Source organism: Nannobrachium achirus, assembly GCF_963921795.1.
Source record: "Nannobrachium achirus genome assembly, chromosome: 7".
Taxonomy (NCBI): domain Eukaryota; kingdom Metazoa; phylum Chordata; class Actinopteri; order Myctophiformes; family Myctophidae; genus Nannobrachium; species Nannobrachium achirus.
The window spans coordinates 4,803,438-4,828,880 of record NC_137816.1 but is presented as its reverse complement, the minus strand read 5'-3'; the positions used below and the strand labels follow the sequence as shown (position 1 = coordinate 4,828,880).

The 25,443-nt window shown below is 42.1% G+C and overlaps 1 protein-coding gene across 1 annotated transcript in view; it reads right to left on the bottom strand.

The window, feature by feature from the left end:
- Window positions 1–16,342: 16,342 nt before the first annotated feature.
- Window positions 16,343–25,443, bottom strand: part of LOC308288068 (ZP domain-containing protein-like) — a gene marked incomplete at both ends in the record, with an annotated part of 197,220 nt that continues 188,119 nt past the window's right edge. The window contains one exon of the mRNA XM_080729411.1: window positions 16,343–16,388. Within this exon, the coding sequence (XP_080585537.1) occupies window positions 16,343–16,388 (46 nt within the window). The remainder of the gene's footprint in view (window positions 16,389–25,443) is intronic.

Below are 25,443 nucleotides of genomic sequence, written 5' to 3'. Positions count from 1 at the left end.
CCAATCAGGAGGGAATATGGGAAATGGGACAGATCCATGTTGATGACATGACTTTAGAGATACTGTGTACCGCTTTGCGTGATTTTAGGGCAAAAACTGTAGGAGCAGTGTTCAAAAATGTGTTTTAAAAAAAATCAGCCTGATGGTGGCGCTAGAAGAGGGTCATGTGAGAAATCAGGGGCGGACGTTGTGATTTGCCAATCATTGCGTGATTGCAACCGTCAGGTCGCAGTTACTATGAAAAGCTCCACCAGCTGTCAGTCTGTCACGTCACGTCACGCCACGTCACGTCACGTCACGTCACGTCACGTCACACTTTTGCCCTATTCATATCTCTGCCACTGTTGGCCCTATCCATGCAAAACTTTAAACCCACACTCCTTGGATGGCAAATCACAACCTCCACCCCTCATTTCTCACACAGCCCTCTTTAAGCGCCACCATGAGGCCGATCCTAGCAAAACAAATTTTTGGACACTGCTCCTACAGATTTTGGCCCAAAATCTCACAAAGCGGTACACAGTACAGTCATGTCATATAACATGGATCTCTCCCATTTCCCATATTCCCTCCTGATTGGCTATGAGAAATGAGGTGGGTGGAGGTTGTGGTTTGGCAGCCAAGGAGTGAGAGAGCAAAATTTGGCATGGATCGGGGCAACGGTGGCGGATATATGAGTAGGGCAAAAGTGTGACGTGACGTGACAGAGTGACAGACAGACAGCCGGTGGAGGTTTTGATAGTAACTGCGACCTGACAGTCACAACTAGAACTGTACTCTGTCGAGGTGCCAACTAGGGCCTCACGCTCAAGCAGGCCACACATGGCCTACAGTACTTGTGCACAAGCAGAGCGCGCCACGAGGTGCTGTGTGCTGCTGGCCTCATGTCCCTAATGTCTTCACCCGTTAATGAAGTCACCCACATACATACTGTACATTCCCAGAATCCCTTCATACACCTTCATACATACCCAGCCCATTACAGTACTTAATAACAACACAATCAACAACAAAAATTAGCTTCATAGATAATAGAAACACATCAGACAACAAGCTTTTTCTGGGTCAAGGTAGGTTGGCCGGTGGGGGCGCTCTCCATTCAGAAAATTGTCTTCTAATTGTCTGAGTGGCAACACTTCCATAGAGGTTAGGGTTAGTGTCTGAATGGGGGATGTCTGAATGGCAGCATGTAACCGGATGGCCGACTTGGAAGTACGCCAAAAATAATGTGTCTCCCGTTGAACCATGTTAAGGATCACTGGTCAAAACCAACTGACCAATAGCAATCACTGTTTGTGTGTGCATGTGCGTGTGCATGTGCATGTGCGTGTGCGCGTGCGTGTGTGTGCGTGTGTGTGTGTGTGAGTGTGCGTGCGTGCATGTGTGTGTGTGTGTGAGAGAGAGAGAGAGAGAGAGAGAGAGAGAGAGAGAGAGAGAGAGAGAGAGAGAGAGAGAGAGAGAGAGAGAGAGAGAGAGAGAGAGAGAGAGAGAGAGAGATTTTCAAGGTTTCACAGTGACAGACCAGTTTAGCTGTAGCTGTTGTCCTTTACCTGTATAAAATAATACATTATAACTGTTAACTGTATAAAAATAATACAACACCTGTTTAAAATAATAGATTATGAATGCTGTTAACTGGTGGGATAGTATAGCAGGAAGCTGGCACAGATAAATAAGTCACACCATGTGTTCTTTGGTGGCATGTGAACTTTGAAAACAGAGGAAGAAACCACAGATACTTATGACGTACACACACACACACACACACACACACACGCACACGCACACACACACACACACACACACACACACACACACACACACTTCTTACATTCAGGAAGTCTGTCTCTAATTAACAGCCACCTGGCAAATGATATCTTTTGGTCGCATGTGAACGGTGAAGACACGAGGAAGTAAACTCACAATCACACTACTAAAGAAAACACATTTAGCAGTAGCTGTCAATCTGTCATCGCATTTTGATGAAATGTGTGTGTGTGTGCTGTGTGTAAGAGAGAGAGAGAGAGAGAGAGAGAGAGAGAGAGAGAGAGAGCTCTCAGAGAGAGAGAGAGAGAGAGACTTCATTGACCGAGGTACCCTAAGGCAGTGATGAATAGTACTGTAATAATTACTAGAGAATCTCCATGTATTTTCAGCTCTTTATAAATAGAAAATGCATATTTTATTTAACCAAATAATATCACTTGTATCACATTTTAGGGCCTTCTAAATACAGTACTTTTCTAACAGACCTTGTTGGCAGGTATCAATACACTTTTAGGCCGACATGTTCGTGCCAGCGTGGGTGATTAGTTCTTCACCGCCTCGTCTTGATGATTTAAACATGAAATAAAGGGCTGCTATGCTCGATAACAGGCTCGACGACAAGCCCAAATGCTTGGGCTTGGTGAATTTTAACCTGTTGGGACCAACGGGAGTTGGAACCATGGAGCAGTCCCCCATCCAGCCAGGTCACTCATTCCTGTTCATTCTGACGCTTGGCGCCAACCGCTTACCAGAACTGTGAATGGGTTGTTATTGATTGACTGTGAGTTTGATGCACGCGGGTACGCATGTGCATGTGCGTGCACCTTAAGACTTCACTCCACCGTGCAGAAAACCACTGCACGTGCGTGCAGTGGTTGTGTGCACACACACACACACACACACACACACACACACACACACACACACACACACACACACACACACACACACACACACACACAGGAAATCGTCCAGTAGTGTTGAGCAGCACTATGAGACTATGAGGTAAATAAAAAAAGTGTCTCTTACTTTGAAAACTGGCCAATTTTTAGAGGATATCCGATTTCTATTGAAGCCATCTTGACACTGGTCGAAAGTAAACAAAACAACAGACAAGGATTAAAGACAAGATTTAGGCAAAACCTAATATACAATATGAAAACCATGCTCTTGTGACCGACACAATATACACACTTTGAAAGTGTGCTCTCTTTTGACCTCGACACTGTAGGTGAGTTGTTAATTATATGCTGACTACAGAACTGTAATACAGTATGCACAATCTCCACTGCATTGTTGTCAATTAAAATAAGCAGTCTGCCGTCATATGTATTTGTCTTAACGGATTTCTTGATTTTTAATGCTCCAAAAACATTCATATGGCTCTGTCTGTTGTTGTTTTTTACGTCCGGTGACACCTGTCCAGGAGAGGTCTGGGACACGCCTCCTCAGGAGACTTGGCTCAGAGACCTGAAGCCATTTGATTTGGCGTTAGGAACCCGCTGCGACCGCAAGCCCTTGCTGACCACGACCCCAACCTTCTGCATGAATGGCATATGCCAGGGGTCTTCAACGTTTTCAGGCCAAGGACCCCTTAGTTCAGAGAGAGATGAAGCAGGGACCCCCACAACCTGTTAATAGATGCCATATAGTTTCATTGTTTGACAGCACAATCATCAGTGTATTTTGGATTCATGTCAATTTGTGTTTTCAGATATTTAACCACTGTCAATACTTCTAAAACTTGACCTTTCACTCTGTACTTAGTCTGATCTTTTCCCCCTCTACACCAAAGCTCAAAGCCGAAAATAGGCGATCTACAAGCTCACAACGCCTCGCAGCGCGAGGCGTTGTGAGCTTGTAGATCTGCTATTTTTTGCTAAAGTTCTCCCAATATGGCACTAGGGTTCAAGTGGTTAATATTAAAAAGGAGGAAAAAAAGATCATCCAAATCACACAAAGATTTGGAGGACACCCTGTAGTAACTCTGAGGACCCCCTAGGGGTCCCGGACCCCCTGTTGAAGACCCCTGGCATATGCTCTAACATTTCTCAAAGTCTACACCAGGGCTTTCTAAACGTTATTTTGACTCAGTGCACAGCTGTAAAGAAAGGTTTTCATCCACGGCATCCCTGAATTACACTGTTCTTTTTTTGAATCTTACAGTAGGCAATGTCACAGAGAAATACCGGTTTCCGTCAGAACGGACTGAAAATAACGTAATATTTGACATTTAACGACTTGAACCCCTGCATCCCTATTCTGGGGGGAAGGTTCCAAGGACAGAATTCATTTGCAAGTGTGACTCATGTTGCGCAACCACACTGGTTAGACTGACACAATATGTGGAATTGAGAGGGCCGTCTATGCCCGTAGCAGAGCATATGCCAGATGGGCATAGATGGGCATAAACGGGCACATGTCCGATAAGCTTGAGGATTGGTGGATTGATGAGCTTCACATGACACTTTGACCAGACTATAAGTGGGCCAATTTCCTTGATTGGTCAGGTTTCACCTGTGATATAAAACGGGCGAAGCGGGGCGCAAACCTCTAGTAATATAATAATAATAATCAGTAAGACTCCCTAATTGGGAGATAAGCGACCATTAGGTCGCATACACAAACTTTAGAAGGCAATCATAGCCAATCAGGAGGGAATATGGGAAATGGGACAGATCCATGTTGATGACATGACTTTAGAGATACTGTGTAACGCTTTGCGTGATTTTAGGGCAAAATCTGTAGGAGCAGTGTCCAAAAATGTTTTTTGCAAAAATCTGCCTGATGGTGGCGCTAGAAGAAGGTCATGTGAGAAATCAGGGTTAGAGGTTGTGATTTGCCAATCATTGCGTGATTGTGACCGTCAGGTCGCAGTTACTATGAAAAGCTCCACCGGCTGTCAGTCTGTCACGTAACGTAATGTAACGTAACGTAATGTAACGTCACGTCACGTTCACGTCACGTCACGTCACGTCACGTCACGTCACGTCACGTCACACTTTTGCCCTTGTCATATCTCTGCCACCGTTGGCCCGTTGGCCCTATCCATGCCAAACTTTAAACCCATACTCCTTGTATGGCAAATCACAACCTCCACTTCTCACATGGCCCTCTTTTAGCGCCACCATGAGGCCGATCTTTGCAAAACACATTATTGGACACTGCTCCTACAGATTTTGGCCCAAAATCTCACAAAGTGGTACACAGTATCGCTACAGTCATTTCCCATATTCCCTCCTGGCTACGATTGCCTTCTAAAGGCCAAAATCTGTGGGAGCAGTGTCCAAAAATGTGTTTTGCAAGAATCGGCCTCATGGTGGCGCTAGAAGGGGGCACATGAGAAATGAGGTGGGCGGAGGTTGTGGTTTGGCAGCCAAGGAGTGTGTTTGCAAAATTTGACTTGGATCAGGGCAACGGTGGTGGAGATATGAGTAGGGCAAAAGCGTGACGTGTGACGTGACAGACTTACAGACAGACAGACAGCCGGTGGAGGTTTTGATAGTAACTGCAACCTGACGGTCGCAACTAGAACTGCACTATGTCAAGGTGCCAACTAGCTCCTCACTTCTCAGGCAAGCAGAGCGCGCCACGAGGTGCTGTGTGCTGCTGGCCTCATGTCCCTAATGTCTTCACCCGTTAATGAAGTCACCTACATACATACTGTACATTCCCAGAATCCCAGCTGTTTCAGGGCTATTCTTCAAAAAACCCAGTCGCCTTCATACATACCCAGCCCATTACAGTACGTAATAACAACACAAACAACAACCAAAATTTGCTTCACAGATAATAGAAACACATCAGACAACAAGCTTTTTCTGGGTCAAGGTAGGATGGCCGGGGGTCCACTCTCCATTCAGACATGCTGCCATTCAGACATTCTAATTGTCTGAGTGGCAACACTTCCATAGAGGTTAGCCTAACCTCTATGGAAGTGTTGCCACTTCCCTTTAGCAGGCATTGACACTAAGGCTTGCCCACCTGCCCCCGGCAGGTAAATAAAACGTCAGGGCAGGTGAAGTTGGCTTTCAGGTTGCCCGACAGGGCAAGTGCTCATTTGAGAGGGGATACAAATGTCTATAAACACAACACGAGATATCTGTCTAAACACCTGAATGTGGCCAGTGCGCTGTGTCTTCTGGTCTGTGGAATGTAAAATAAGAGCACTAATGTAGCAACTTACTGTTGCTACATTTAAAAATAAAAAATAACAAGTGTGAACCCACAGACATATTCAATCATAGCTAAAGTATTTGGTATTTGGATTTGGAGGTATTGAGGTATGACATTTTATCGCACAGCCCCAGAAAGTAAAGAAATAAGTGTCAAATTGGGCGGTAATTAAAATCGTACCTATCATTTTATAATGGACGATTTACTTTTCGGGCAAGTGGGCATTACCTTCGGGCAAGTAGAACATGACCTGTACTTGCCCGATGGGCAAGTGCCTCTGAGACCTTAGTGTCAACCCCTGGGTTAGGGTTAGGATCACTGGTCAAAACCAACTGACCAATAGCAATCACTGTGTGTGTGTGTGTGTGTGTGTGTGTGTGTGTGTGTGTGTGTGTGTGTGTGTGTGTGTGTGTGTGTGTGTGTGTGTGTGTGTGTGTGAGAGAGAGAGAGAGAGAGAGAGAGAGAGAGAGAGAGAGAGAGAAAGAAAGAGAGAGAGAGAGAGAGAGAGAGAGAGAGAGAGAGAGAGAGAGAGAGAGAGAGAGAGAGAGAGATTTTCAAGAATCCACAATGACAGACCAGTTTTGCCTTAGCTGTTGTCCTTTACCTGTATAAAATAATACATTATAACGGTTAACTGTACAAAGATAATACATTAGAACTCTTACCTGTTTAAAATAATAGATTATAAATGCTGTTAACTGGTGGGATAGTATAGAAGGAAGCTGGCAGAGATAAATAAGTCACACCATGTGTTCTTTGGTGGCATGTGAAGAGGAAGAAACCACAGATAATTATGAAGTCAAGCTGTCATCGTGGGTTGATGAATTAATGTTGTTGTTGTATCCTGCTTGCTCCTGTTGGCTTGGACACACACACACACACACACACACACACACACACATAAATCATAAATCTACCATGACAGCTGGGGTTCTTTTAAATTAAAAAACTAATCTGATTGATGCACAGCCAAATGAGGAATGTCACTTACAGCCACGTGACACAGCGGTAGGTGAGAAATGTCACGTACTGCCACCTGGCAAATGATATCGTTTGACGTTTGGTCGCATGTGAACGGTGAAGACACGAGGAAGTAAACTCAAAATCAGACTACTAAAGAAAACACATTTAGCAGTAGCTGTCAATCTGTCATCGCATTTTGACGTAATGTTTAAATGATAAAAGTTGTTTACCACAGGAGACGTGCTCAGCGAACATGAAGACTGAGAAAGAGAGAGAGAGAGAGAGAGAGAGAGAGAGAGAGAGAGAGAGAGAGAGAGACTTCATTGACCGAGGTACCCTAAGGCAGTGATGAATAGTACTGTAATAATTACTAGAGAATCTCGATGCATTTTCAGTTCTTTATAAATAGAAAATGCATATTTATTTAACCAAAAATTAATATCACTTGCATCACATTTCAGGGCCTTCTAAATATAGTACTTTTCTAACAGACCTGGTTGTCAGGTATCAATACACTTTTAGGCCGACATGTTTGTGCCAGCGTGGGTGATTAGTTCTTCACCGCCTCGTCTTGATGATTTAAACATGAAATAAAGGGCTGCTATGCTCGATAACAGGCTCAATGACAAGCCCAAATGCTTGGGCTTGGTGAATTTTAACCTGTTGGGACCAACGGGAGTTGGAACCATGGAGCAGTCCCCCATCCAGCCAGGTCGCTCATTCCTGTTCATTCTGACGCTTGGCGCCAACTGCTTACCAGAACTGTGAATGGGTTGTTATTGATAGACTGTGAGTTTGATGCACGCGGGTATACGCATGTGCATGTGCGTGCACCTTAAGACTTCACTCCACCGTGCAGAAAACCACTGCACACGCACGCACACACACACACACACACACACACACACACACACACACACACACACACACACACACACACACACACACACACACACACACACACACACACTTCTTACATTCAGGAAGTCTGTCTCTAACTCTAGTCGTCATAAATCTACCATGACAGCTGGGCTTCATTTAATTAAATAACTAATCTGATTGATGCACAGCCAAATGAGGAATGTCACTTAGTCAGGTGACACAGCGGTAGGTGAGAAATAGTAGGTTTGCCACCTGGCAAATGATATATTTTGGTCGCATGCGAACGGTAATAATTACTAGAGAATCTCCATGTATTTTCAGCTCTTTATAAATAGAAAATGCATATTTTATTTAACCAAATAGTATCACTTGTATCACATTTTAGGGCCTTCTAAATACAGTACTTTTCTAACAGACCTTGTTGGCAGGTATCAATACACTTTTAGGCCAACATGTTTGTGCCAGCGTGGGTGATTAGTTCTTCACCGCCTCGTCTTGATGATTTAAACATGAAATAAAGGGCTGCTATGCTCGATAACAGGCTCGACGACAAGCCCAAATGCTTATTGATACCAGGTTGCAACAAATGTGTTATCCAGTTTGTAATGGCTCGGGATTTGAGCCCCATCACTACCCATCTTTAAAAGTTGGCAGAACAAATCAAATAAATGCACCACATGAGTGGAGATTATAAGTGGGCATCCATCCACAGTTAGCTGGTTGTTGGAGGAAATATCCTCCGAGGGGGGTCCACATGTCAATTTGGGGGTCCTTGATATAGAAAAGGTTTGAGTACCACTGAATGAGGGCATTGATACAACACAAACATGAATGGAAATACAATGCAGTTTCACCCCAACAGTGATGTACCATAGTGTAGTAAAGTATGAACTGAATAAATTGAGGAATGCAATGAATAATAAGTTGTTAATTAAGACCTGGAAAACATCTGTGTCACTTTACATTTTAACTCTTTTCCCGCCGGTTTGTTCTTTCTGCGGCAGAGTCTGTCTGGACAGATGAGGGGTGGCGCGGGTGTGTACCGTAGCAGAAGCTCCCGTAACGCTAGTCTCAAATCTTGAGCACACATAAACAATAATGGAGGTGGGATCACTTTTTTGGCCGTTTTCTATGCCTGGATCTAGTTTCTGTATTTTTATGCTCTACTACTGGTGCAACCGACGGACAAACTTCAGCCTGGTGCATTGGGAAGGGAGCGCAGGAAAAGGGAGCGCAGGGAGTGCGAATCTTTGAATATATATTTCTTTATTTAACATTTGTAACTCAAATCTTTCTATCTCGGGGTCCCTGGAACAAAATATTTAGAGATGGGTGTTTGTGGTCAAATACATGTAATTTTAGGGGTCCTTGACATGAAATGGTTTGAGAAGCACTCATCCTAGAAACATACATTTTTCAGAAAACTGGTTTAGAAGACACTCGTAGAATCGTCCTCAGGTGGAGTAGAGTACTGAAGCGACGCACCATATTCTGAGTGTAGTAAAGTAAGAACTGAATAAATTGAGGAATGCAATGAATAATAGATGAGTTTAATTAATAAGTGGTTAATTAATCGAATGGATGGATGATCAGTTTGCTGTTCCCTGGTGTCAGAAGGGCCAACAGGAAAAGGTAGAATCTAAAACCTCCACCGGCTGTCTGTCCGCCACACGTCACGTCACACTTTTCCCCTACTCATATCTCCGCCACCGTTGCCCTTATTCATGCCAACCTTCGCAGACACACTCCTTGGCTGCCAAACCACAACCTCCACCCCTCGATTCCTGCAAGACACATTTTTGGACACTGCTCCTACAGAGTTTGCCCTAAAATCAGGCAAAGTGGTACACAGTATATCTAAAGTCATGTCATCAACATGGATCTGTCCCATTTCCCATATTCCCTCCTGATTGGCTAACATTGCCAAAGTTTGTGTATGCGACCTGGCGGTCGCTTATCTCCCAAATAGGGAGTCTTACTGGTGTTTGTGCAGTAACAGTGTTAAACATCTCTATATTGTGACAGTAATCATTGCTATAGTGTTTGTTCAGTAACAGTGTTAAATATCTCTATATTGTGACAGTAATCATAGTGTTCAGTAACAGTGTTAAATAGCTCTATATTGTGATAGTAATAATTGCAATAGAGTGTTTGTTCAGTAACAGGGTTAAACAGCTCTATATTGTGACAGTAATCATTGCTATAGAGTGTTTGTTCAGTAACAGTGTTAAATAGCTCTATATTGTGATAGTAATCATTGCTATATAGTGTTTCTTCAGTGTTAAATAGCTATAACTGTAGTTTAGTTACCTGCTATGAAAGGGATTCTGTAGTTTGGTTACCTGCTATGAGAGGGATTCTGGTGCCTGTAGTTTCCAGGACCACCTCCAGGGGGCAGTGTTTTGCCGTGGGTTCCCTCAGGATGACACAGACCCATGCACAGACCTCGTCTCTCCGGTCCATCTTGTTGCCAAACTGACGCCGTGGATGCACAGCTCAGACACAGACAGCTCGCTGGGGAGGATGGGAGAGAAGGCCAGGCAATGCTGCTGGACCCTGGCATCTACCACATGGGTGGATGCCACACAACTCTTCCCTCAGCCAGTTGGAGCTGGTACCTGGTGATCTATAAAGTGATTTAACCACAGAGTCTCTAATGTTCATTCCTCTCGTAAAGCAAAACCTTGGTGGTGACATAGCTATATTTTTCAAATGAGGATCACATTTCAAAATATTTCAATGTTTTTCAATGTTTGGTAATGATATTTTTTATAGCTTGGGATCAAGTATTGTACAAACTCTGACTCTCCACTCACTAAAGTCGGTTTTAAGACTAGAAAAGTTCTTGGAATAATTCATTTTAATATCAGAAGTCTCAAGTTGAACTATATTAAACTTTTGGTGCAACAGAGTCTGTTGGGTCTGCAAGTTCAACAGACCCAACAGACTCTGTTGCACCAAACAGGGGTTTCAGGGGTTAGCTGACATTTGGTGGGTCAAGAGTAGCCACAATAGTTTTGTGTCCACAACGGTTCCAATTTGGGCATACATTTTAGGCGGACTCCTGGGGTTCAAGAGGTTAAAAGTGGATAATCGGCCTAGCTGTTTCCTTGTTTTTGTCACTTTAGATTTGGAGAGAGAGAGAGAGAGAGAGAGAGAGAGAGAGAGAGAGAAAGAGAGAGAGAGAGAGAGAGAGAGAGAGAGAGAGAGAGTTATGATTATAGGTTACAGTTCTCTGACCCTCATCCACCAAGAGCAACTAAAAAGTGCACGATCAGTAATGTATCAACCAGGGCAGGAATTTCATGGAGGCCATGAAGGCCATGGCCGCCGTTGCCCCTTAGTTTGGCCTTGTGCCCCCCAAACCAATGACCTGAGGCCTCAGTGGCCTTAATGCCCTAAAGCTGACTGTATCATTTAATCCTCTGTCTCTTTCTTGTCAATATATACAGTAGACATCAGTGTCTCTTTCTTGTCATGTAGACACCAGTGTCTTTTGTTGGCCTTGCCTCTAAAATGTCCAAATTCCAGGCCTGGTATCAACATCTGCGATGCGAGAGTGTGGTCTAGACTCTAGCCAACACCAGCTCGGGACTCCTGGAACCCTCCACACTCTCCTACCTAACACCAGGGTCTTGAGCTCTACACTACAGTGTTGTTTGCTGAGCTACTGCGCCGCAGTGCATGTACACTACAAGGTGGTGCGCTTCTTGCCTTTCCTGGCTTAGCAACGTCTAATCAGAAACTATTTGGTGCTTCTGTGGGCTACAAATTCCAGGTAAACATCAAACATGGTACCAAACATACCAAACTGTTTTTTTAAAACACTGCTGCCCCACAGTGTGCATTTAATGTTAAGGTTAAAAAAAAAAGAAACGAAAACAAAAATGACTTGTAATGTCTCACTGATTATCGAAATAAAACTATTCATTCATTCATTCATTCATTCATTCAATGTACTAAAGTAGTGGACAGGGCTGGTTTCCCATGTCATCACAAAGTCATGCTACCAGCAAGGACCTGTCGAGTAAAAGAAGCCATGCAACACTATATGTTGTCAAAAAGTGATTCAGGATGCTCTGTCTAGATAGAATGATCTTTCTTACTTGAATTGGAAGCCTGATTGTTTGTGAATTTTACATATTATGATTTATTATGATTGTGTCTGCACACTCATGGCAAGGATGAGTTAAATTATGTTTTCTCATGCCAATAAAGCTCTTTGAATATTAGTATTATTATTATTTACTTTACTATTTCCAATTTTCAATATGTTTACTTCAACTCCATTGCATCTTAGAGGCTAATATTGTACTTTTACTCCACTACAATTATTTTAAAACTTGAGTTAGGCTACTTTACTGTAGATGTTGATAAGTATTACAAAACATACATTAACCACTTCAACCCTATATGCCAGCCATTTAAAAATAGCCAATCTACAAGTTCGCAATGCGTTGCAATGTCTCCTACGGATGCATTTTCTCTATGTTCAGCAGTATACATGCATATTGAAATGTATGGTTATGCTTATAACATGAATTCCCAGTCACACATAAGTAAAATGTACCAATAAAGTGTCACAAACAGAGAAGCATGCTTTGGTAATTTATTTGAACATTCACCTGAGCCCTGCCACGAGGGCTCAGCACTTTTTTTTAATTAAATCATCAGAGTTAGTAAAAAAGAGACAGTATATATTAGTAGTTATAGGTTTCTACATTATTACAGATCATTGCTCAAATATAATGTATGCGTTATGTCAAATGTCACTCAGGTTCATTGCCCAGTCAAATAGGGTTCACATCTTGAGTAAGACCCTCTATATCAGGGGCCTTCTTGTTTTGTTTTTTTGTTTCTTTTTCCTTCTTCTTGCATCATCTCCTATAGAGCCTATAGAGATGAAGCAGGGACTCCCACTACACATTGTATAAAATTATGTTTCAGATGATTCCCCCCCCCCCACCATGCTTTTCAAAAATATATATTTTGTATAAATATTGGTCCATAATACGGTTTTATAAGGTTTTAGTCTAAACAACCACTCGGATATTTAAATTTCATGATCTGTCTGTCTCTAATTCCAAGCCATTTCAGATGCAATACCAAAATGCTCTTTGTTGGCGACGGGGCACTATCTTTGGGCTAAAATGTTAACGATACAGAGAAGATTAGCATGGTACCACGATGAGAACCATGTAGAGTCAATCCATTCAAGCCAATTTTAGTACCACTTTATCTCATGGTTCCACCCACATCATAAAAACAGTTTGGGAACGACTGGTCTATAGTATACAGAAGAACACACAGTCTAACCAAAAAAGAAAAAGAAAAAAAAAGAAACTTTTGCATCTGCAATCTTCCCATCACCTTGATTAATGGGTTATAAGTGGTTATAAATTGGTTCAATATATCTGTTTCGACATAATATATTGAACATTAACCAAACATATTATGTTGGGTTAATTGCCCAGCGGCCCTATAGTGCGGAGGCAACACTAGAGGTCCACCAGAAGGGGGCGGTGTAGCTGAAGTCGTTATGCTTGTCAGACACCACACACATTGCTGCCTTAACCTTCAGTAGAGGGCAGCAGCTCATATTTCACCCTTGTCGTCTTCTGGACCTTGTAGATGGCCACTGCACAGATCATGGCGACCACTGTGAGAAGACATCCAGCCACGAAGACCAGGTTCAGGTTCAGGTTCAGGCTGGTAGCTGAGGGAAAACCACAACAACAACAACAACAACACTGTGAGATCATGCATAATAGAACAACAGTGGGTCAGGACCCATGTGGGTCGCAGACCAATATGTATTGGTTGTGAGTAAATACCCCTTTCGTTCCTACATTTTGTTTATTTCAAAAGATTTTCAAAAAAGTCCCCCCCAAAAATCAAAATTCGTCATATTATGTTTTGTATTTTTATTTTATAAATAATTCCATTTAAAATACTTTTAAGAAGTAGTGAAAATAGCCGATCTACAAGCTCACAACATGTTACATGGCGACGTGTTGTGAGCTTGTAGATCTTCACTAGTTTGAGTCCCGGGGAGACATCGTTTTGACTTTTTTTCACAGACTTGAGAAAGGTTTCAGAGTCACCTGTGATCTCAGACGACCTTCTCAAGCGCAGGGGACCCTGGGAAATGTAGTGCCTTGCAGTTTGAATGACAGCCTCTCTCTTCCGTCGGTGGTTGGCTCCAGACTGAGTGGAGTTGATGCATCCCTTGGAACATCTGGCGTTGGGGTTCCCGGCTTCACACAGCATAACAGAACAGCTGATGTACACCTGAGACAAACACAGTTTAAAACCTTGTTTCTTTGTGGAAATAATTGAACCATCACTGGAGCTAAACAGTTCCCTGTCCACTGTTCCAGCCGCATACCACATAGGCTCTGTGTAGCCTGCAGCGGGTCGCTGGTTCCATTCCCGAGCCCGACCAGATGTCGCTGCGCGTCACTCCCCATCTCTCCCCATTTCCTGTCAGTCTACTAAAGGCAAAAGCCCCAAAACATAAAAAAAAAAAAAAAATACAAAAAACCCTGTTTACCTGATCATGTGATCCTATGAATTTGAAGGCCTCCATTGAAAACTGGAAATGTCTCTCATGGCGTGGTGAAAGAACTTCAACAGTGTGGTCCACGGTACACCTGGTTGGAAACAAGAACAAAACACCTATTGATGCTAAGAGAGTGTGGTGTATATTCTCACAAAAAACAAATAGTATAATTGTATAATTACATAAACATAACATTTTTTGTGCAGTTTAGAACACACAAAAGCAGGCATTTATGTGAGAGAAATTATTTAAAGCAGTAATGAATTCATTGTGTGACAATGTTGCTGTATTCTGTTACGTGGTATTCCCCCTGGCTTGTAACTTACTCAACTGGAAGCTCAAATATCATTAATACTATAATAACAATAACCTAAATCATAGGTTCCTAGGCTGTTCAATGCCAAGGACCCAGAAATAACCAGGCTGTGATCTCCACTCCCCCCTATTGGGAAACAGCTTAAATATGGCTTAAAAAAAGACTAAAGCGTGTGCATGCGTGTGTGCTGTGTTGTAAACTGCACTCACCCATGTTCTATGATGGAGTAGGCTGGTTGGTAGCTGGGGTTGTCGTACGGCGCAGCTCTGCAGGACACCACAAACAGTTCGGTGTTGTTGAGTGAAGACGAGGCCTCTATCTCCATGTAGATCTTGTCCCCTACGTCGTACTCCAGTGGATAGGAGCGTGGGTCCATCATGGAGGTGAAACGCCGGCTGTGAAAGAACTCAAACTGGTAGGTGAACGTACCGAAGCCCTTCTCCTGGACCGTGACGTTGTTTCTGTGGACGCTGTAACTCAGGGTCACGTTGCCAGTCTTGGGGTACTGGCAGTAGACCTCCACCTCCAACAGGTGCGTGCGGGTGATGACGTCACTGGTGTTGTCAACGGTGGTGATGGCATTTTTGAAGATGAGGTTCTCGTCATCCTCCTGTACGCAGGAGATTTTAGTTTAGTCTAACCCAGTGGTTATGAAGATAGGAGTTTAGTCTGACCCAGTCGTTCTGAAGGTAAGAGTTTAGTCTAACCCAGTGAAGATAAGAGTTTAGTCTGACCCAGTAGTTATCAAGATAAGACTTCAGTCTAACCCAGTAGTTATAAGAGTTTAGTCTGATCCAGTAGTTATGAACTAACAACTTGGATTAAAGTGATACCAACGTTGAACACTGGAGTCTGTTTGCATCCTGATTGCATAAGCATTGTTGCATTGTTATTTGTAGTTGTCCATTTCTCTCTCTCTCTCTCTCTCTCTCTCTCTCTCTCTCTCTCTCTGTCTGTGTTTGTCTGTGTGTGTGTGTGTGTGTGTGTGTGTGTGTGTGTGTGTGTGTGTGTGTGTGTGTGTGTGTGTGTGTGTGTGTGTGTGCGTGCGTGCGTGCGTGCGTGCGTGCGTGCGTGCGCGTGCGCGCGCGCGTGCGTGCGTGCATGCGCGTGCGTGTCTGACAGGTTGGCATGCTGGCATGCAGGAAGACAGACAGACAGACAGACAGACAGACAGACAGACAGACAGACAGACAGACAGATAGACAGATAGACAGACAGACAGACAGATCACATTCCTTAAAGAGGCAGTGCAACAGAACAATACATATAACACAACTCTCTAGTACCACAGCCCCATTACATAACTATGTGTAAAACTAACCTTTAGTAAATGCACAAAGGTGTAAAGTAGAACAGATGTGACCAACTAGCATCCAGGTATGACTTTGTTACCTCAATCTCAGTACCACAGCCACTGAGGGGGATCACTGCTATGATGTGAGTGCTGTTTTGTTGGCTTTCCAGGCTGCAGGCTACGTTGCTTGGATCATTGAGTCGCAGATGTCCTTCAAGTCCCCGGAATGAGGATTTGTTCACCTCTACTGTCATGGCGGTCTCATCGCAAATCACATTGGCTTTCACTGAAATGAAAGGTTTCCAGAAGATCATGATGATAATAGTATAACCCACATAGGTTGTTCATTTGCTTTAGATTTAGTATCATAATTTTGTTAGACTTACGAGACAGTGGTTCTGTGGTAGTGGGGGCCATGGTTGTAGTCGCTGCAGGTGGAGAAAACAACAATGACACATGTGACTCATCAAACCACTTCCTCAGATTTCTGAATTTGAAATATGATGCAGTAGTAAACAGGTGTTACGTTTCACCCACCATTTGAGACAGAGACGATGACACAGCGAAGCTCCGACTGATATTTGTCCGCACTGTGAAAACAAACTCATTTTAGTTATTAAAAAGAAGTGAAGCAATAACTTGACCCCCCCCCCCCCCCCCCCAGTAAACTGTACTGTACCAGTAAACGTAATACTTTGTTTACTGGTACAACACTATGAAGATTAGAGTTTACAAAACATTTCAGTTAACATTTTCTATTTATTTATTTATTTTTCTCCTGAGCATATGTACTGCATAGTACTGTGTTCTATCCGTCTGTCATTCAATGTTATATGAGATACTTCAATGGTTTCCAGTGTAAATAAGTCAAGTGCTTTCCTAGGATCTCCTTTTAGTTGACTTTGTACCAGTGAACTGTACCGTCGTCATGAAACTGTACCGTAACCATACTTTTTTCTATGCAAACTTCTAATAAAGTCTTCAATCAATACATTTTCTCAGTGGTGATTTTTCTTCTTTATCCAGCCAATGATATGGTAGGATCTCTGCTATACAGATTTTGTAGATCCCAATAGCACTAACACAAACAGGGAGAACTACTTACTACAAATAACACATTGCTTTTATCACCATGCTCTGTAATATTGTAACTGATCTAATGACACAGAAAATAATACTCTATAAGTCTAAGACAAAAGGAAAAGTAAAATGGGCAGACAGACAGACAGACAGACAGACAGACAGACAGACAGACAGACAGACAGACAGACAGAAAGGAAGATCAATTAAATAAAGCTGACCTGTTGGTCTGAGCAACAAAGCAGACAGGGTGATGTTCTCCAACCTCTGACTGTGATGCTGTCCATCTCAGGATGAACTGTCCCTGTGCTTGTACAGTCAGGATCATGTTGTGGGGTCCACTGAACAACAGCTGTGAGACCCTACAACACCACCAGAGAAGAGAACATGGTTCAAACGTTTTAATTTACTTTTTCAGACCTTTAGAAGGGACACCACAGGACAACAAAACACCAACTAAATGACTTCATTCTGTAAGGCAGATGTGCAGAACCCCTTTACACATGGACAAGGACAAAACAAACATCTCATACATTAACACCACAGGGCAAAAAAAATCACTTTAAAGGAATGTTATGTTACGGAAAACACTATGCTGTGTAGTTCTAGGCTGAATGCTACTTTTTACTGTACTGGAGTGGAGGGCCTCAGTCTTGTTGTCTTTTACTCACGTGGCCTGTGTTGCCTGAGTGTTGATGGTGATTTCCAGTCTGTGTCCAACATGGGTGTAGAGCCGTGCTCTGTTAGCCGGGGTGGGAGGCAGGAACCTGGGTAGATACCGTCCCTCTGTACAGCTGGGTACTGATCCATACACTGAACACAAAGGGGAAATGTAAACAATTTAACAGCTTTACGTTTTAATGTTAGATTATTGATTTACTTTGACTATCCATTCACTTTATTACACACTAAAAACTCATGGGTCATTTCTTGACCCAAATCATGGGTCATTTGTGTTAGGTCAAATTTCTGGGTCATTTCTCAGAGCCACAACCCTTCCTTGAGTTATTGGGATATTATTTTGACCCAATTCCAGGGTTGTTCGAGTTAGGTAATATGTATCTGGGGGTGACCCGTTTTTGGGGTTAGTGGTAACTAGGGGTGTAACGATACATTTTAATAGCGATTCGATACACATCACGATACATGGTTGACGATACGATACATGGAGGATATTGGTTAATTAATGGCGATACGATACGATTCGATTTAATTATTTAAAATCGATATAGTAACTATTTAGCAAAGAAATTAAATCTGTGTGAAAGGTGTGGATAGAGCAGGTTTTTAAGGGAAACATGTATTATTATGGATATAAATAAGTAAACACTGTGATTATCTGCCAAATACATGGACATTGTATATTGACAAACCTGCACCTTGACATGTACCCAGAGATTACACACATTTATCCATAGACCAGTGTAGCTATATGGAAAGGAAAAGTAATTATACCCCTCCTTTTCATTTTTTCTTCTTAAAAATGCTAAATACAATGCACAAGTAGGCAGTATCGATACAATCGATTCTTTGCCCTGCCGATTCGATACGATACAAAATAAAACGATACGATTCGATTTTAGCTGTTTTCATTTCGATCTACTTCGATTTTTTAAGTTAAAAACGATATTTCGATACAGTTACTATATCGTTACACCTCTAGTGGTAACCCTATACTTGGGTCAGTGGTCTAGCTTTGGGCCAATCAGGGGACAGGCACCATGAACCTGTTTGCAAAGCATGCTGGGAAAAGCGTTTGTCTAGGTTTCCAGAGACATTTTCTAAGCTGTTGGGAGCTAAAAATGCTAAATATGGCATATCCATGTGTCTGTCTCTGCAAGCTGACTGTCATATGTCTGAATTTGATTTGTCAGTATTTTAGCCTAAACCCTAACCGTAAGTGCTTGGCTGCTAGCTTAGGGTTGAGCTCCCTCCCCCAGCTGTTCTAAAAGAGAAGAACTCATGGTAATTTTGAGATTATTTTGTTTATCTTCTCTAAACTATTCTGATTATAGTATTATTAACATTGTTGCATATTATATATTTAATTGTGCACTTTTATGTTGATTTTACTAAACTTTGAACAAATCATCTGAGAAGAAACCCTGAAACATTTCTGATTTTATGTTAATGTCAGATAATATTGGCATTGTCATTCTCCAGACCATGCATATGTAGGTTGTATTCATTTAGCCCACTCAACCCAAAACCTGGGTTATATTGACTACAATCTTGGGTCATTTTAAACAAATAATTTGGTTATTTATTTGACCCAAATTATGGGTCAACATTCATAACCAAATTTCTTGCGTTAAAATAACCAAACCTGGCATCGTTCCCTATTTGACCCGTGAGTTGGATCAAAAATAACCCAAGTTGAGTTGTTTTTGACCCAGCAGTTTTTAGAGTGTAGCACATTAACTGGTTGAGTTGCCAGGAACCCCTAAGAAAATAGACCATTAGGGGTCCGTTTTTAGATGAACTAAGGGTTTAACTGTGTACCGTCGACAGCAAACTGTAGAGGTATATAGGAGAGACCGTGGCTGGTACGGTAAGTGGACTGAGATCCTCCAGTGTTTGTGACGGTGATGGACTGGTTGGGAAAGTCCTGCATATACAACTGGACAACGTAGGTACCCGCATTACTGCTGCTGGTGGCAGCAAATGACAAAAGGCAATTCTGAAAGAAGGGAGAAGGAACACAGGACAGGAAAAGTACAAAAACAAACCAGGAGAAACAATGGGTCACATTTTTAAGAGGTGTAGAGAAAAACAGTGCAGACTAATTATGACAGTAATCATGATTATAGTAGAACATACATGTTTGCATCAGTATGATGTGATCTGTGTTCTTATTTATCAACTCACGGTATATGATAAGCTGAGAACAGAAGGAAGAGTAACCCAAGGATAACATAGAACCCGGTCTCCATCTGGGTCAAATGCTAACAGGTTGAAGCTTCTCCCACAGTTAGAAGGAACTCTGAGAGACAGAAACAGAACGAAAATAAGAGACAGAGTGAGATTATATAATTAGTTTATTTTTCACTTGTTTTTCGTAGAAGTATCTAGTACAATGTATTATAAATACATAACTATACCTTATGTATAAACAAAATATTTAAATTGGCATGTGTGCAATGCGTGTGTGTTGCGTGTGCGTGCACACACCCCTACTCTGCATGCCTGAGTCAAGCCTACAGTAGTCTGACCAAGAACAGACAGATTTGCTGACTTATAGAATTATGATGTTGATGATGATGTTAGTAATGAGTATAAGAACAAAATAGAAGTGTGTTATGTTACCGTAGTGAAGGTATGATGGTGGTCTGAGGAGACCTGTTGGCTTTCCCAGTGTCTGATCTGGTCCCGAGGTTCACCCACGGATAAGCTGCCCAGTTCCCAATGCCATTTCTGTTACTCTCCCAGGCACTTCCTCGTAACCTGTGTGAGATGAGATTATTATTATTAATAATAAAGTGGTTTGGTATTTCTGTCATAATTGTTCGCACATTATGTCAGATGAAGCAATTGAGAAACAAAAATAAATAAATAAATTGTAAAGGAAAAACACATAGGGTGCAACAGTTAATCAAACTATAAGGATTATGAATATATATATATAAATATAAATATATATATATATATATATATATATATATATATATATATATATATATATATATATGTGTGTATATGTATATATATATATATATATATATATATATATATATATATAGATAGATATATACATACAGTATATAATGTTATTTAATTAAAGTAATCAATTTACTTTCCCTATTTTGGACATGTGATTATAAAAAGAATATATAGGGAAAAAAAGGGGGGGGAAACATGAAAATACTATTTAAAGTCTCATTGTTTTTGTTTGTTGTGTAATAGTGAATCTCTCTTCACTCACACCAAATGGAAGGCAGCATTGATGGGAACCCGTCGAGTCATGATTCCTTCTCGTTGACACCAGTCTGCGGTTGCCTGCACCGTGTAGGGTCCCTGCAGGGTTTCACTGCCACAGGGCCCAGAATTATGACATTCCCATGTGTCTGAACTTGAGCATGATGCGAAGGCTGTCTTATAGCGAAAAACCACCTGGAATTAGAAGATAAGGATATAAAGGTTATACATTACATGACTTTCATCATGTCTCTGATTGGTAAAGTTACTAAAACTAAAACCTAACATTGGCAAAGAAATTATGTTTGAAATAATTAGTCTTAAAGTAAGGACGTGTTCTCAATGATTTTAACTCGTTTTATCAATATAGTTACATTCTTTGTACTTTGTAATTGTTACCTTTTTTTTTTTCGTTTTCATTATTTAGTTAGAATTAACTATAATAATCTTGACCTGTACCTACCGTTATAGTTCCATCTGCGTGCGTGTCCTTTGGGTCATAGGTGATGACAGTTCCTTGAAACTGCGAGGCTCCTGCATGCTGGGCTCCGCAGAGCAACAGCAACACCACTGCTACTGAAGAGACACTCATGGTTTACTGAGAGAGAATACGATCCACTATGGTGTTTTATACACTCACACACACGCACAGCAAACATCTTGAATATTTGAATTTGGCAGTGGAACAAGACATTTACCTGGAACAACCGGTGCTCAAGGGAGATAAGATCAAATGTTTACCTGGTATGAGGAAGACAAAGATCTCTTTCTCGATGTGTAATCAATATGTCTGTCTGTCTGTCAAACTGTCAAACTGTGCCTGCCTGTGTATAGATCAAAGATTACACTTAAGCATGGCATTTTATATAACCTCATCCCTTGAATTCAGGCATGGTACTTTGTTTCACTTATTCAGCTGTTGTTTGCTATGTGTGTTCTGTGAATGAATGTACGTTAGTGATGCGCGGATAGGCTTTTGAAGTCATCCGAATCCATCCGCGCAAATTAATTATCCGCCCATTATCCAACCGCATTAATTATATCATCCAATTTATAAATCCGCATCCATCCTCATCCGCAACTTCAAAAGTATTATTATTATTATTACCCTTATTATTAGGCTAATATTATTTTCTGGTAGGCTATTCCCTGTTAGTTTTCTTAGTTGTGCGATCACAGAAATGCATTGATCTAGCCTACGGAATGTCTCCGTTCGTCTTTTTTCTTTCTTTTTTTTTGAGTCGGTGCTGCGTCGATGCAGACAGACATGCAGGCAGACAGAGTCAGACACACGAGAGAGAGAGAGAGCGAGGGAGAAAGCGAAAGAGAGAGGAACAAACACAACTTAGTGGGAAGTTTAACTTACCTACTGTACAGTAGCCTACTTTACAATATGGGCTATGGAGCTGAGAGAGATTCACTTTTTAGCGCAGCCTGACCAGAGGTAATGAGTGCGACGATGCATGCCGTGATGCCGTTGCCTTTAAGTGGACACAGCTGTTTAGTTTTATCTTGGACTGCACATTGCCTCATGAAAAATGATGGTTACTTTATAAATTATACAAAATAACACACACTAACACAGACACGAGCATACCTAGATTTCGCTTTTTATTGATAGATATATTAGGCCATAATTTATTTCCTGCATTATGTCATCCGCGGATATCCGAAATTAATTAATAATTATATTTGATTGATCCAAATCCGACTGCACCACGGATCACCGCGGTCCACCGCGGCTAAAACCGCTATCCGCGCATCTCTAATGTACGTACAACTTTTTTGGGAAAAGCCTAGAAGAACACCAACTAAAGGTAATAAAAATAAAAATAAAAGAAAGAAAGAAAGAAAGAAAGAAGAAAGATCTAGTCTGAAATTCTCCTTTAATGACCCAAAAAGTATAGCATGAAAACACAGGTCCTCTCAAATTGTGTGTGACTGGATCCATGATTATTTAATATCGTTACATAATTATTATGTTTGATATTATGTTTAATTCATGTCTGTGTGTTTACAGATCTATAGATTAAAAGCTCAATAATTGGTGAACTTGACCTTTGGTTATGTACCCAACCAGCTTGTACTTAGGGTACTTAAATGTAATGTTGAGCTTCTTCCTGGAGCTGGCTACGGCAGGCCTGACAAACTATCTGGGTCATTTGACTTCCTCCTTCCTCATCTCTATCAGTGACTCTAGTTTCAGGAATAATGATCAAAAGTTATTAGTTGCCAGATATTTTGGTATGTGGAAACATCCCCCCAGGGCATCGTTGGGGGGGAGACGCATCAGAAATGTTAAATAACAACATAGGGCATACTGTTAGGCATTTATTAAAAAAGACTTGCAGAAGATTGTAATTCCTACTATCATTGCAAGCAGAACTATACTGTAATATAACCACTAAAACATGCAGGCTAAGAACCCAAACTGTCTCTCTGTTATCCACACACGCACGCGCGCACGCACGCGCGCGCGCACACACACACACACACACACACACACACACACACACACACACACACACACACACACACACACACACACACACACACACACAGCAACAGTGCTGTCCATGGTGCTGAAACCACAGGTTGCTTAAGCAACAGTATTGTAATCTTTCACAGAAAGGGACCCAATTTACAATACATGTACAGGTATTTACCTCTGTGAATTCCAAGAAATGTTCTCTTATCTCCACACTTCCTTTCTCTGTTGTAACAAAAAACAATATTAGCAAAAGAACTTGGGAAATTGGGAATACATAGCCTTCACATGACACGTTGACCAGACTATAAGTGGGCCAATTTCCATGATTGGTCAGGTTTCACTTAATATAAAACGGGCGAAGCAGGCGCAAACCTCTAGTAATAATAACGACCAGTAAGACTCCCTAATCAGGAGATAAGCGACCATCAGGTCGCATACACAAACTTTAGAAGGCAATCGTAGCCAATCAGGAGGGAATATGGGAAATGGGACAGATCCATGTTGATGACATGACTTTAGAGATACTGTGTACCGCTTTGCGTGATTTTAGGGCAAAATATGTAGGAGCAGTGTTCAAAAATGTGTTTTAAAAAAAATCAGCCTGATGGTGGCGCTAGAAGAGGGTCATGTGACAAATCAGGGGCGGAGGTTGTGATTTGCCAATCATTGCGTGATTGCAACCGTCAGGTCGCAGTTACTATGAAAAGCTCCACCAGCTGTCAGTCTGTCAGGTCACGTCACGTCACGTCACATCACATCACGTCACATCACGTCACATCACGTCACACTTTTGCCCTATTCATATCTCTGCCACTGTTGGCCCTATCCATGCAAAACTTTAAACCCACACTCCTTGGATGGCAAATCACAACCTCCACCCCTCATTTCTCACACAGCCCTCTTTAAGCGCCACCATGAGGCCGATCCTAGCAAAACAAATTTTTGGACACTGCTCCTACAGATTTTGGCCCAAAATCTCACAAAGCGGTACACAGTACAGTCATGTCATATAACATGGATCTGTCCCATTTCCCATATTCCCTCCTGATTGGCTATGAGAAATGAGGTGGGTGGAGGTTGTGGTTTGGCAGGCAAGGAGTGAGAGAGCAAAATTTGGCATGGATCGGGGCAACAGTGGCGGATATATGAGTAGGGCAAAAGTGTGACATGACGTGACGTGACGTGACGTGACAGAGTGACAGACAGACAGCCGGTGGAGATTTTGATAGTAACTGCGACCTGACGGTCACAACTAGAACTGTACTCTGTCGAGGTGCCAACTAGGGCCTCACGCTCAAGCAGGCCACACATGGCCTACTTGTGCACAAGCAGAGCGCGCCACGAGGTGCTGTGTGCTGCTGGCCTCATGTCCCTAATGTCTTCACCCGTTAATGAAGTCACCCTCATACATACTGTACATTCCCAGAATCCCTTCATACACCTTCATACATACCCAGCCCAATACAGTACTTAATAAAACACAAACAACAACAAACATTTGCTTCACAGAGTATAGAAACACATCAGACAACAAGCTTTTTCTGGGTCAAGGTAGGATGGCCGGTGGGGGCCGCTCTCCATTCAGACATTGACTTCTAATTGTCTGAGTGGCAACACTTCCATAGAGGTTAGGGTTAGTGTCTGAATGGGGGATGTCTGAATGGCAGCATGTAACCGGATGGCCGACTTGGAAGTATGCCAAAAATAATGTGTCTCCCGTTGAACCATGGTAAGGAGCACTGGTCAAAACCAACTGACCAATAGCAATCACTGTTTGTGTGTGCATGTGCGTGTGCGCGTGCGTGTTTGTGTGTGAGTGTGAGTGTGCGTGCGTGCATGTGTGTGTGTGTGAGAGAGAGAGAGAGAGAGAGAGAGAGAGAGAGAGAGAGAGAGAGAGAGAGAGAGAGAGAGAGAGAGAGAGAGAGAGAGAGAGAGAGAGAGAGATGTTCAAGGTTTCACAATGACAGACCAGTTTAGCTGTAGCTGTTGTCCTTTAC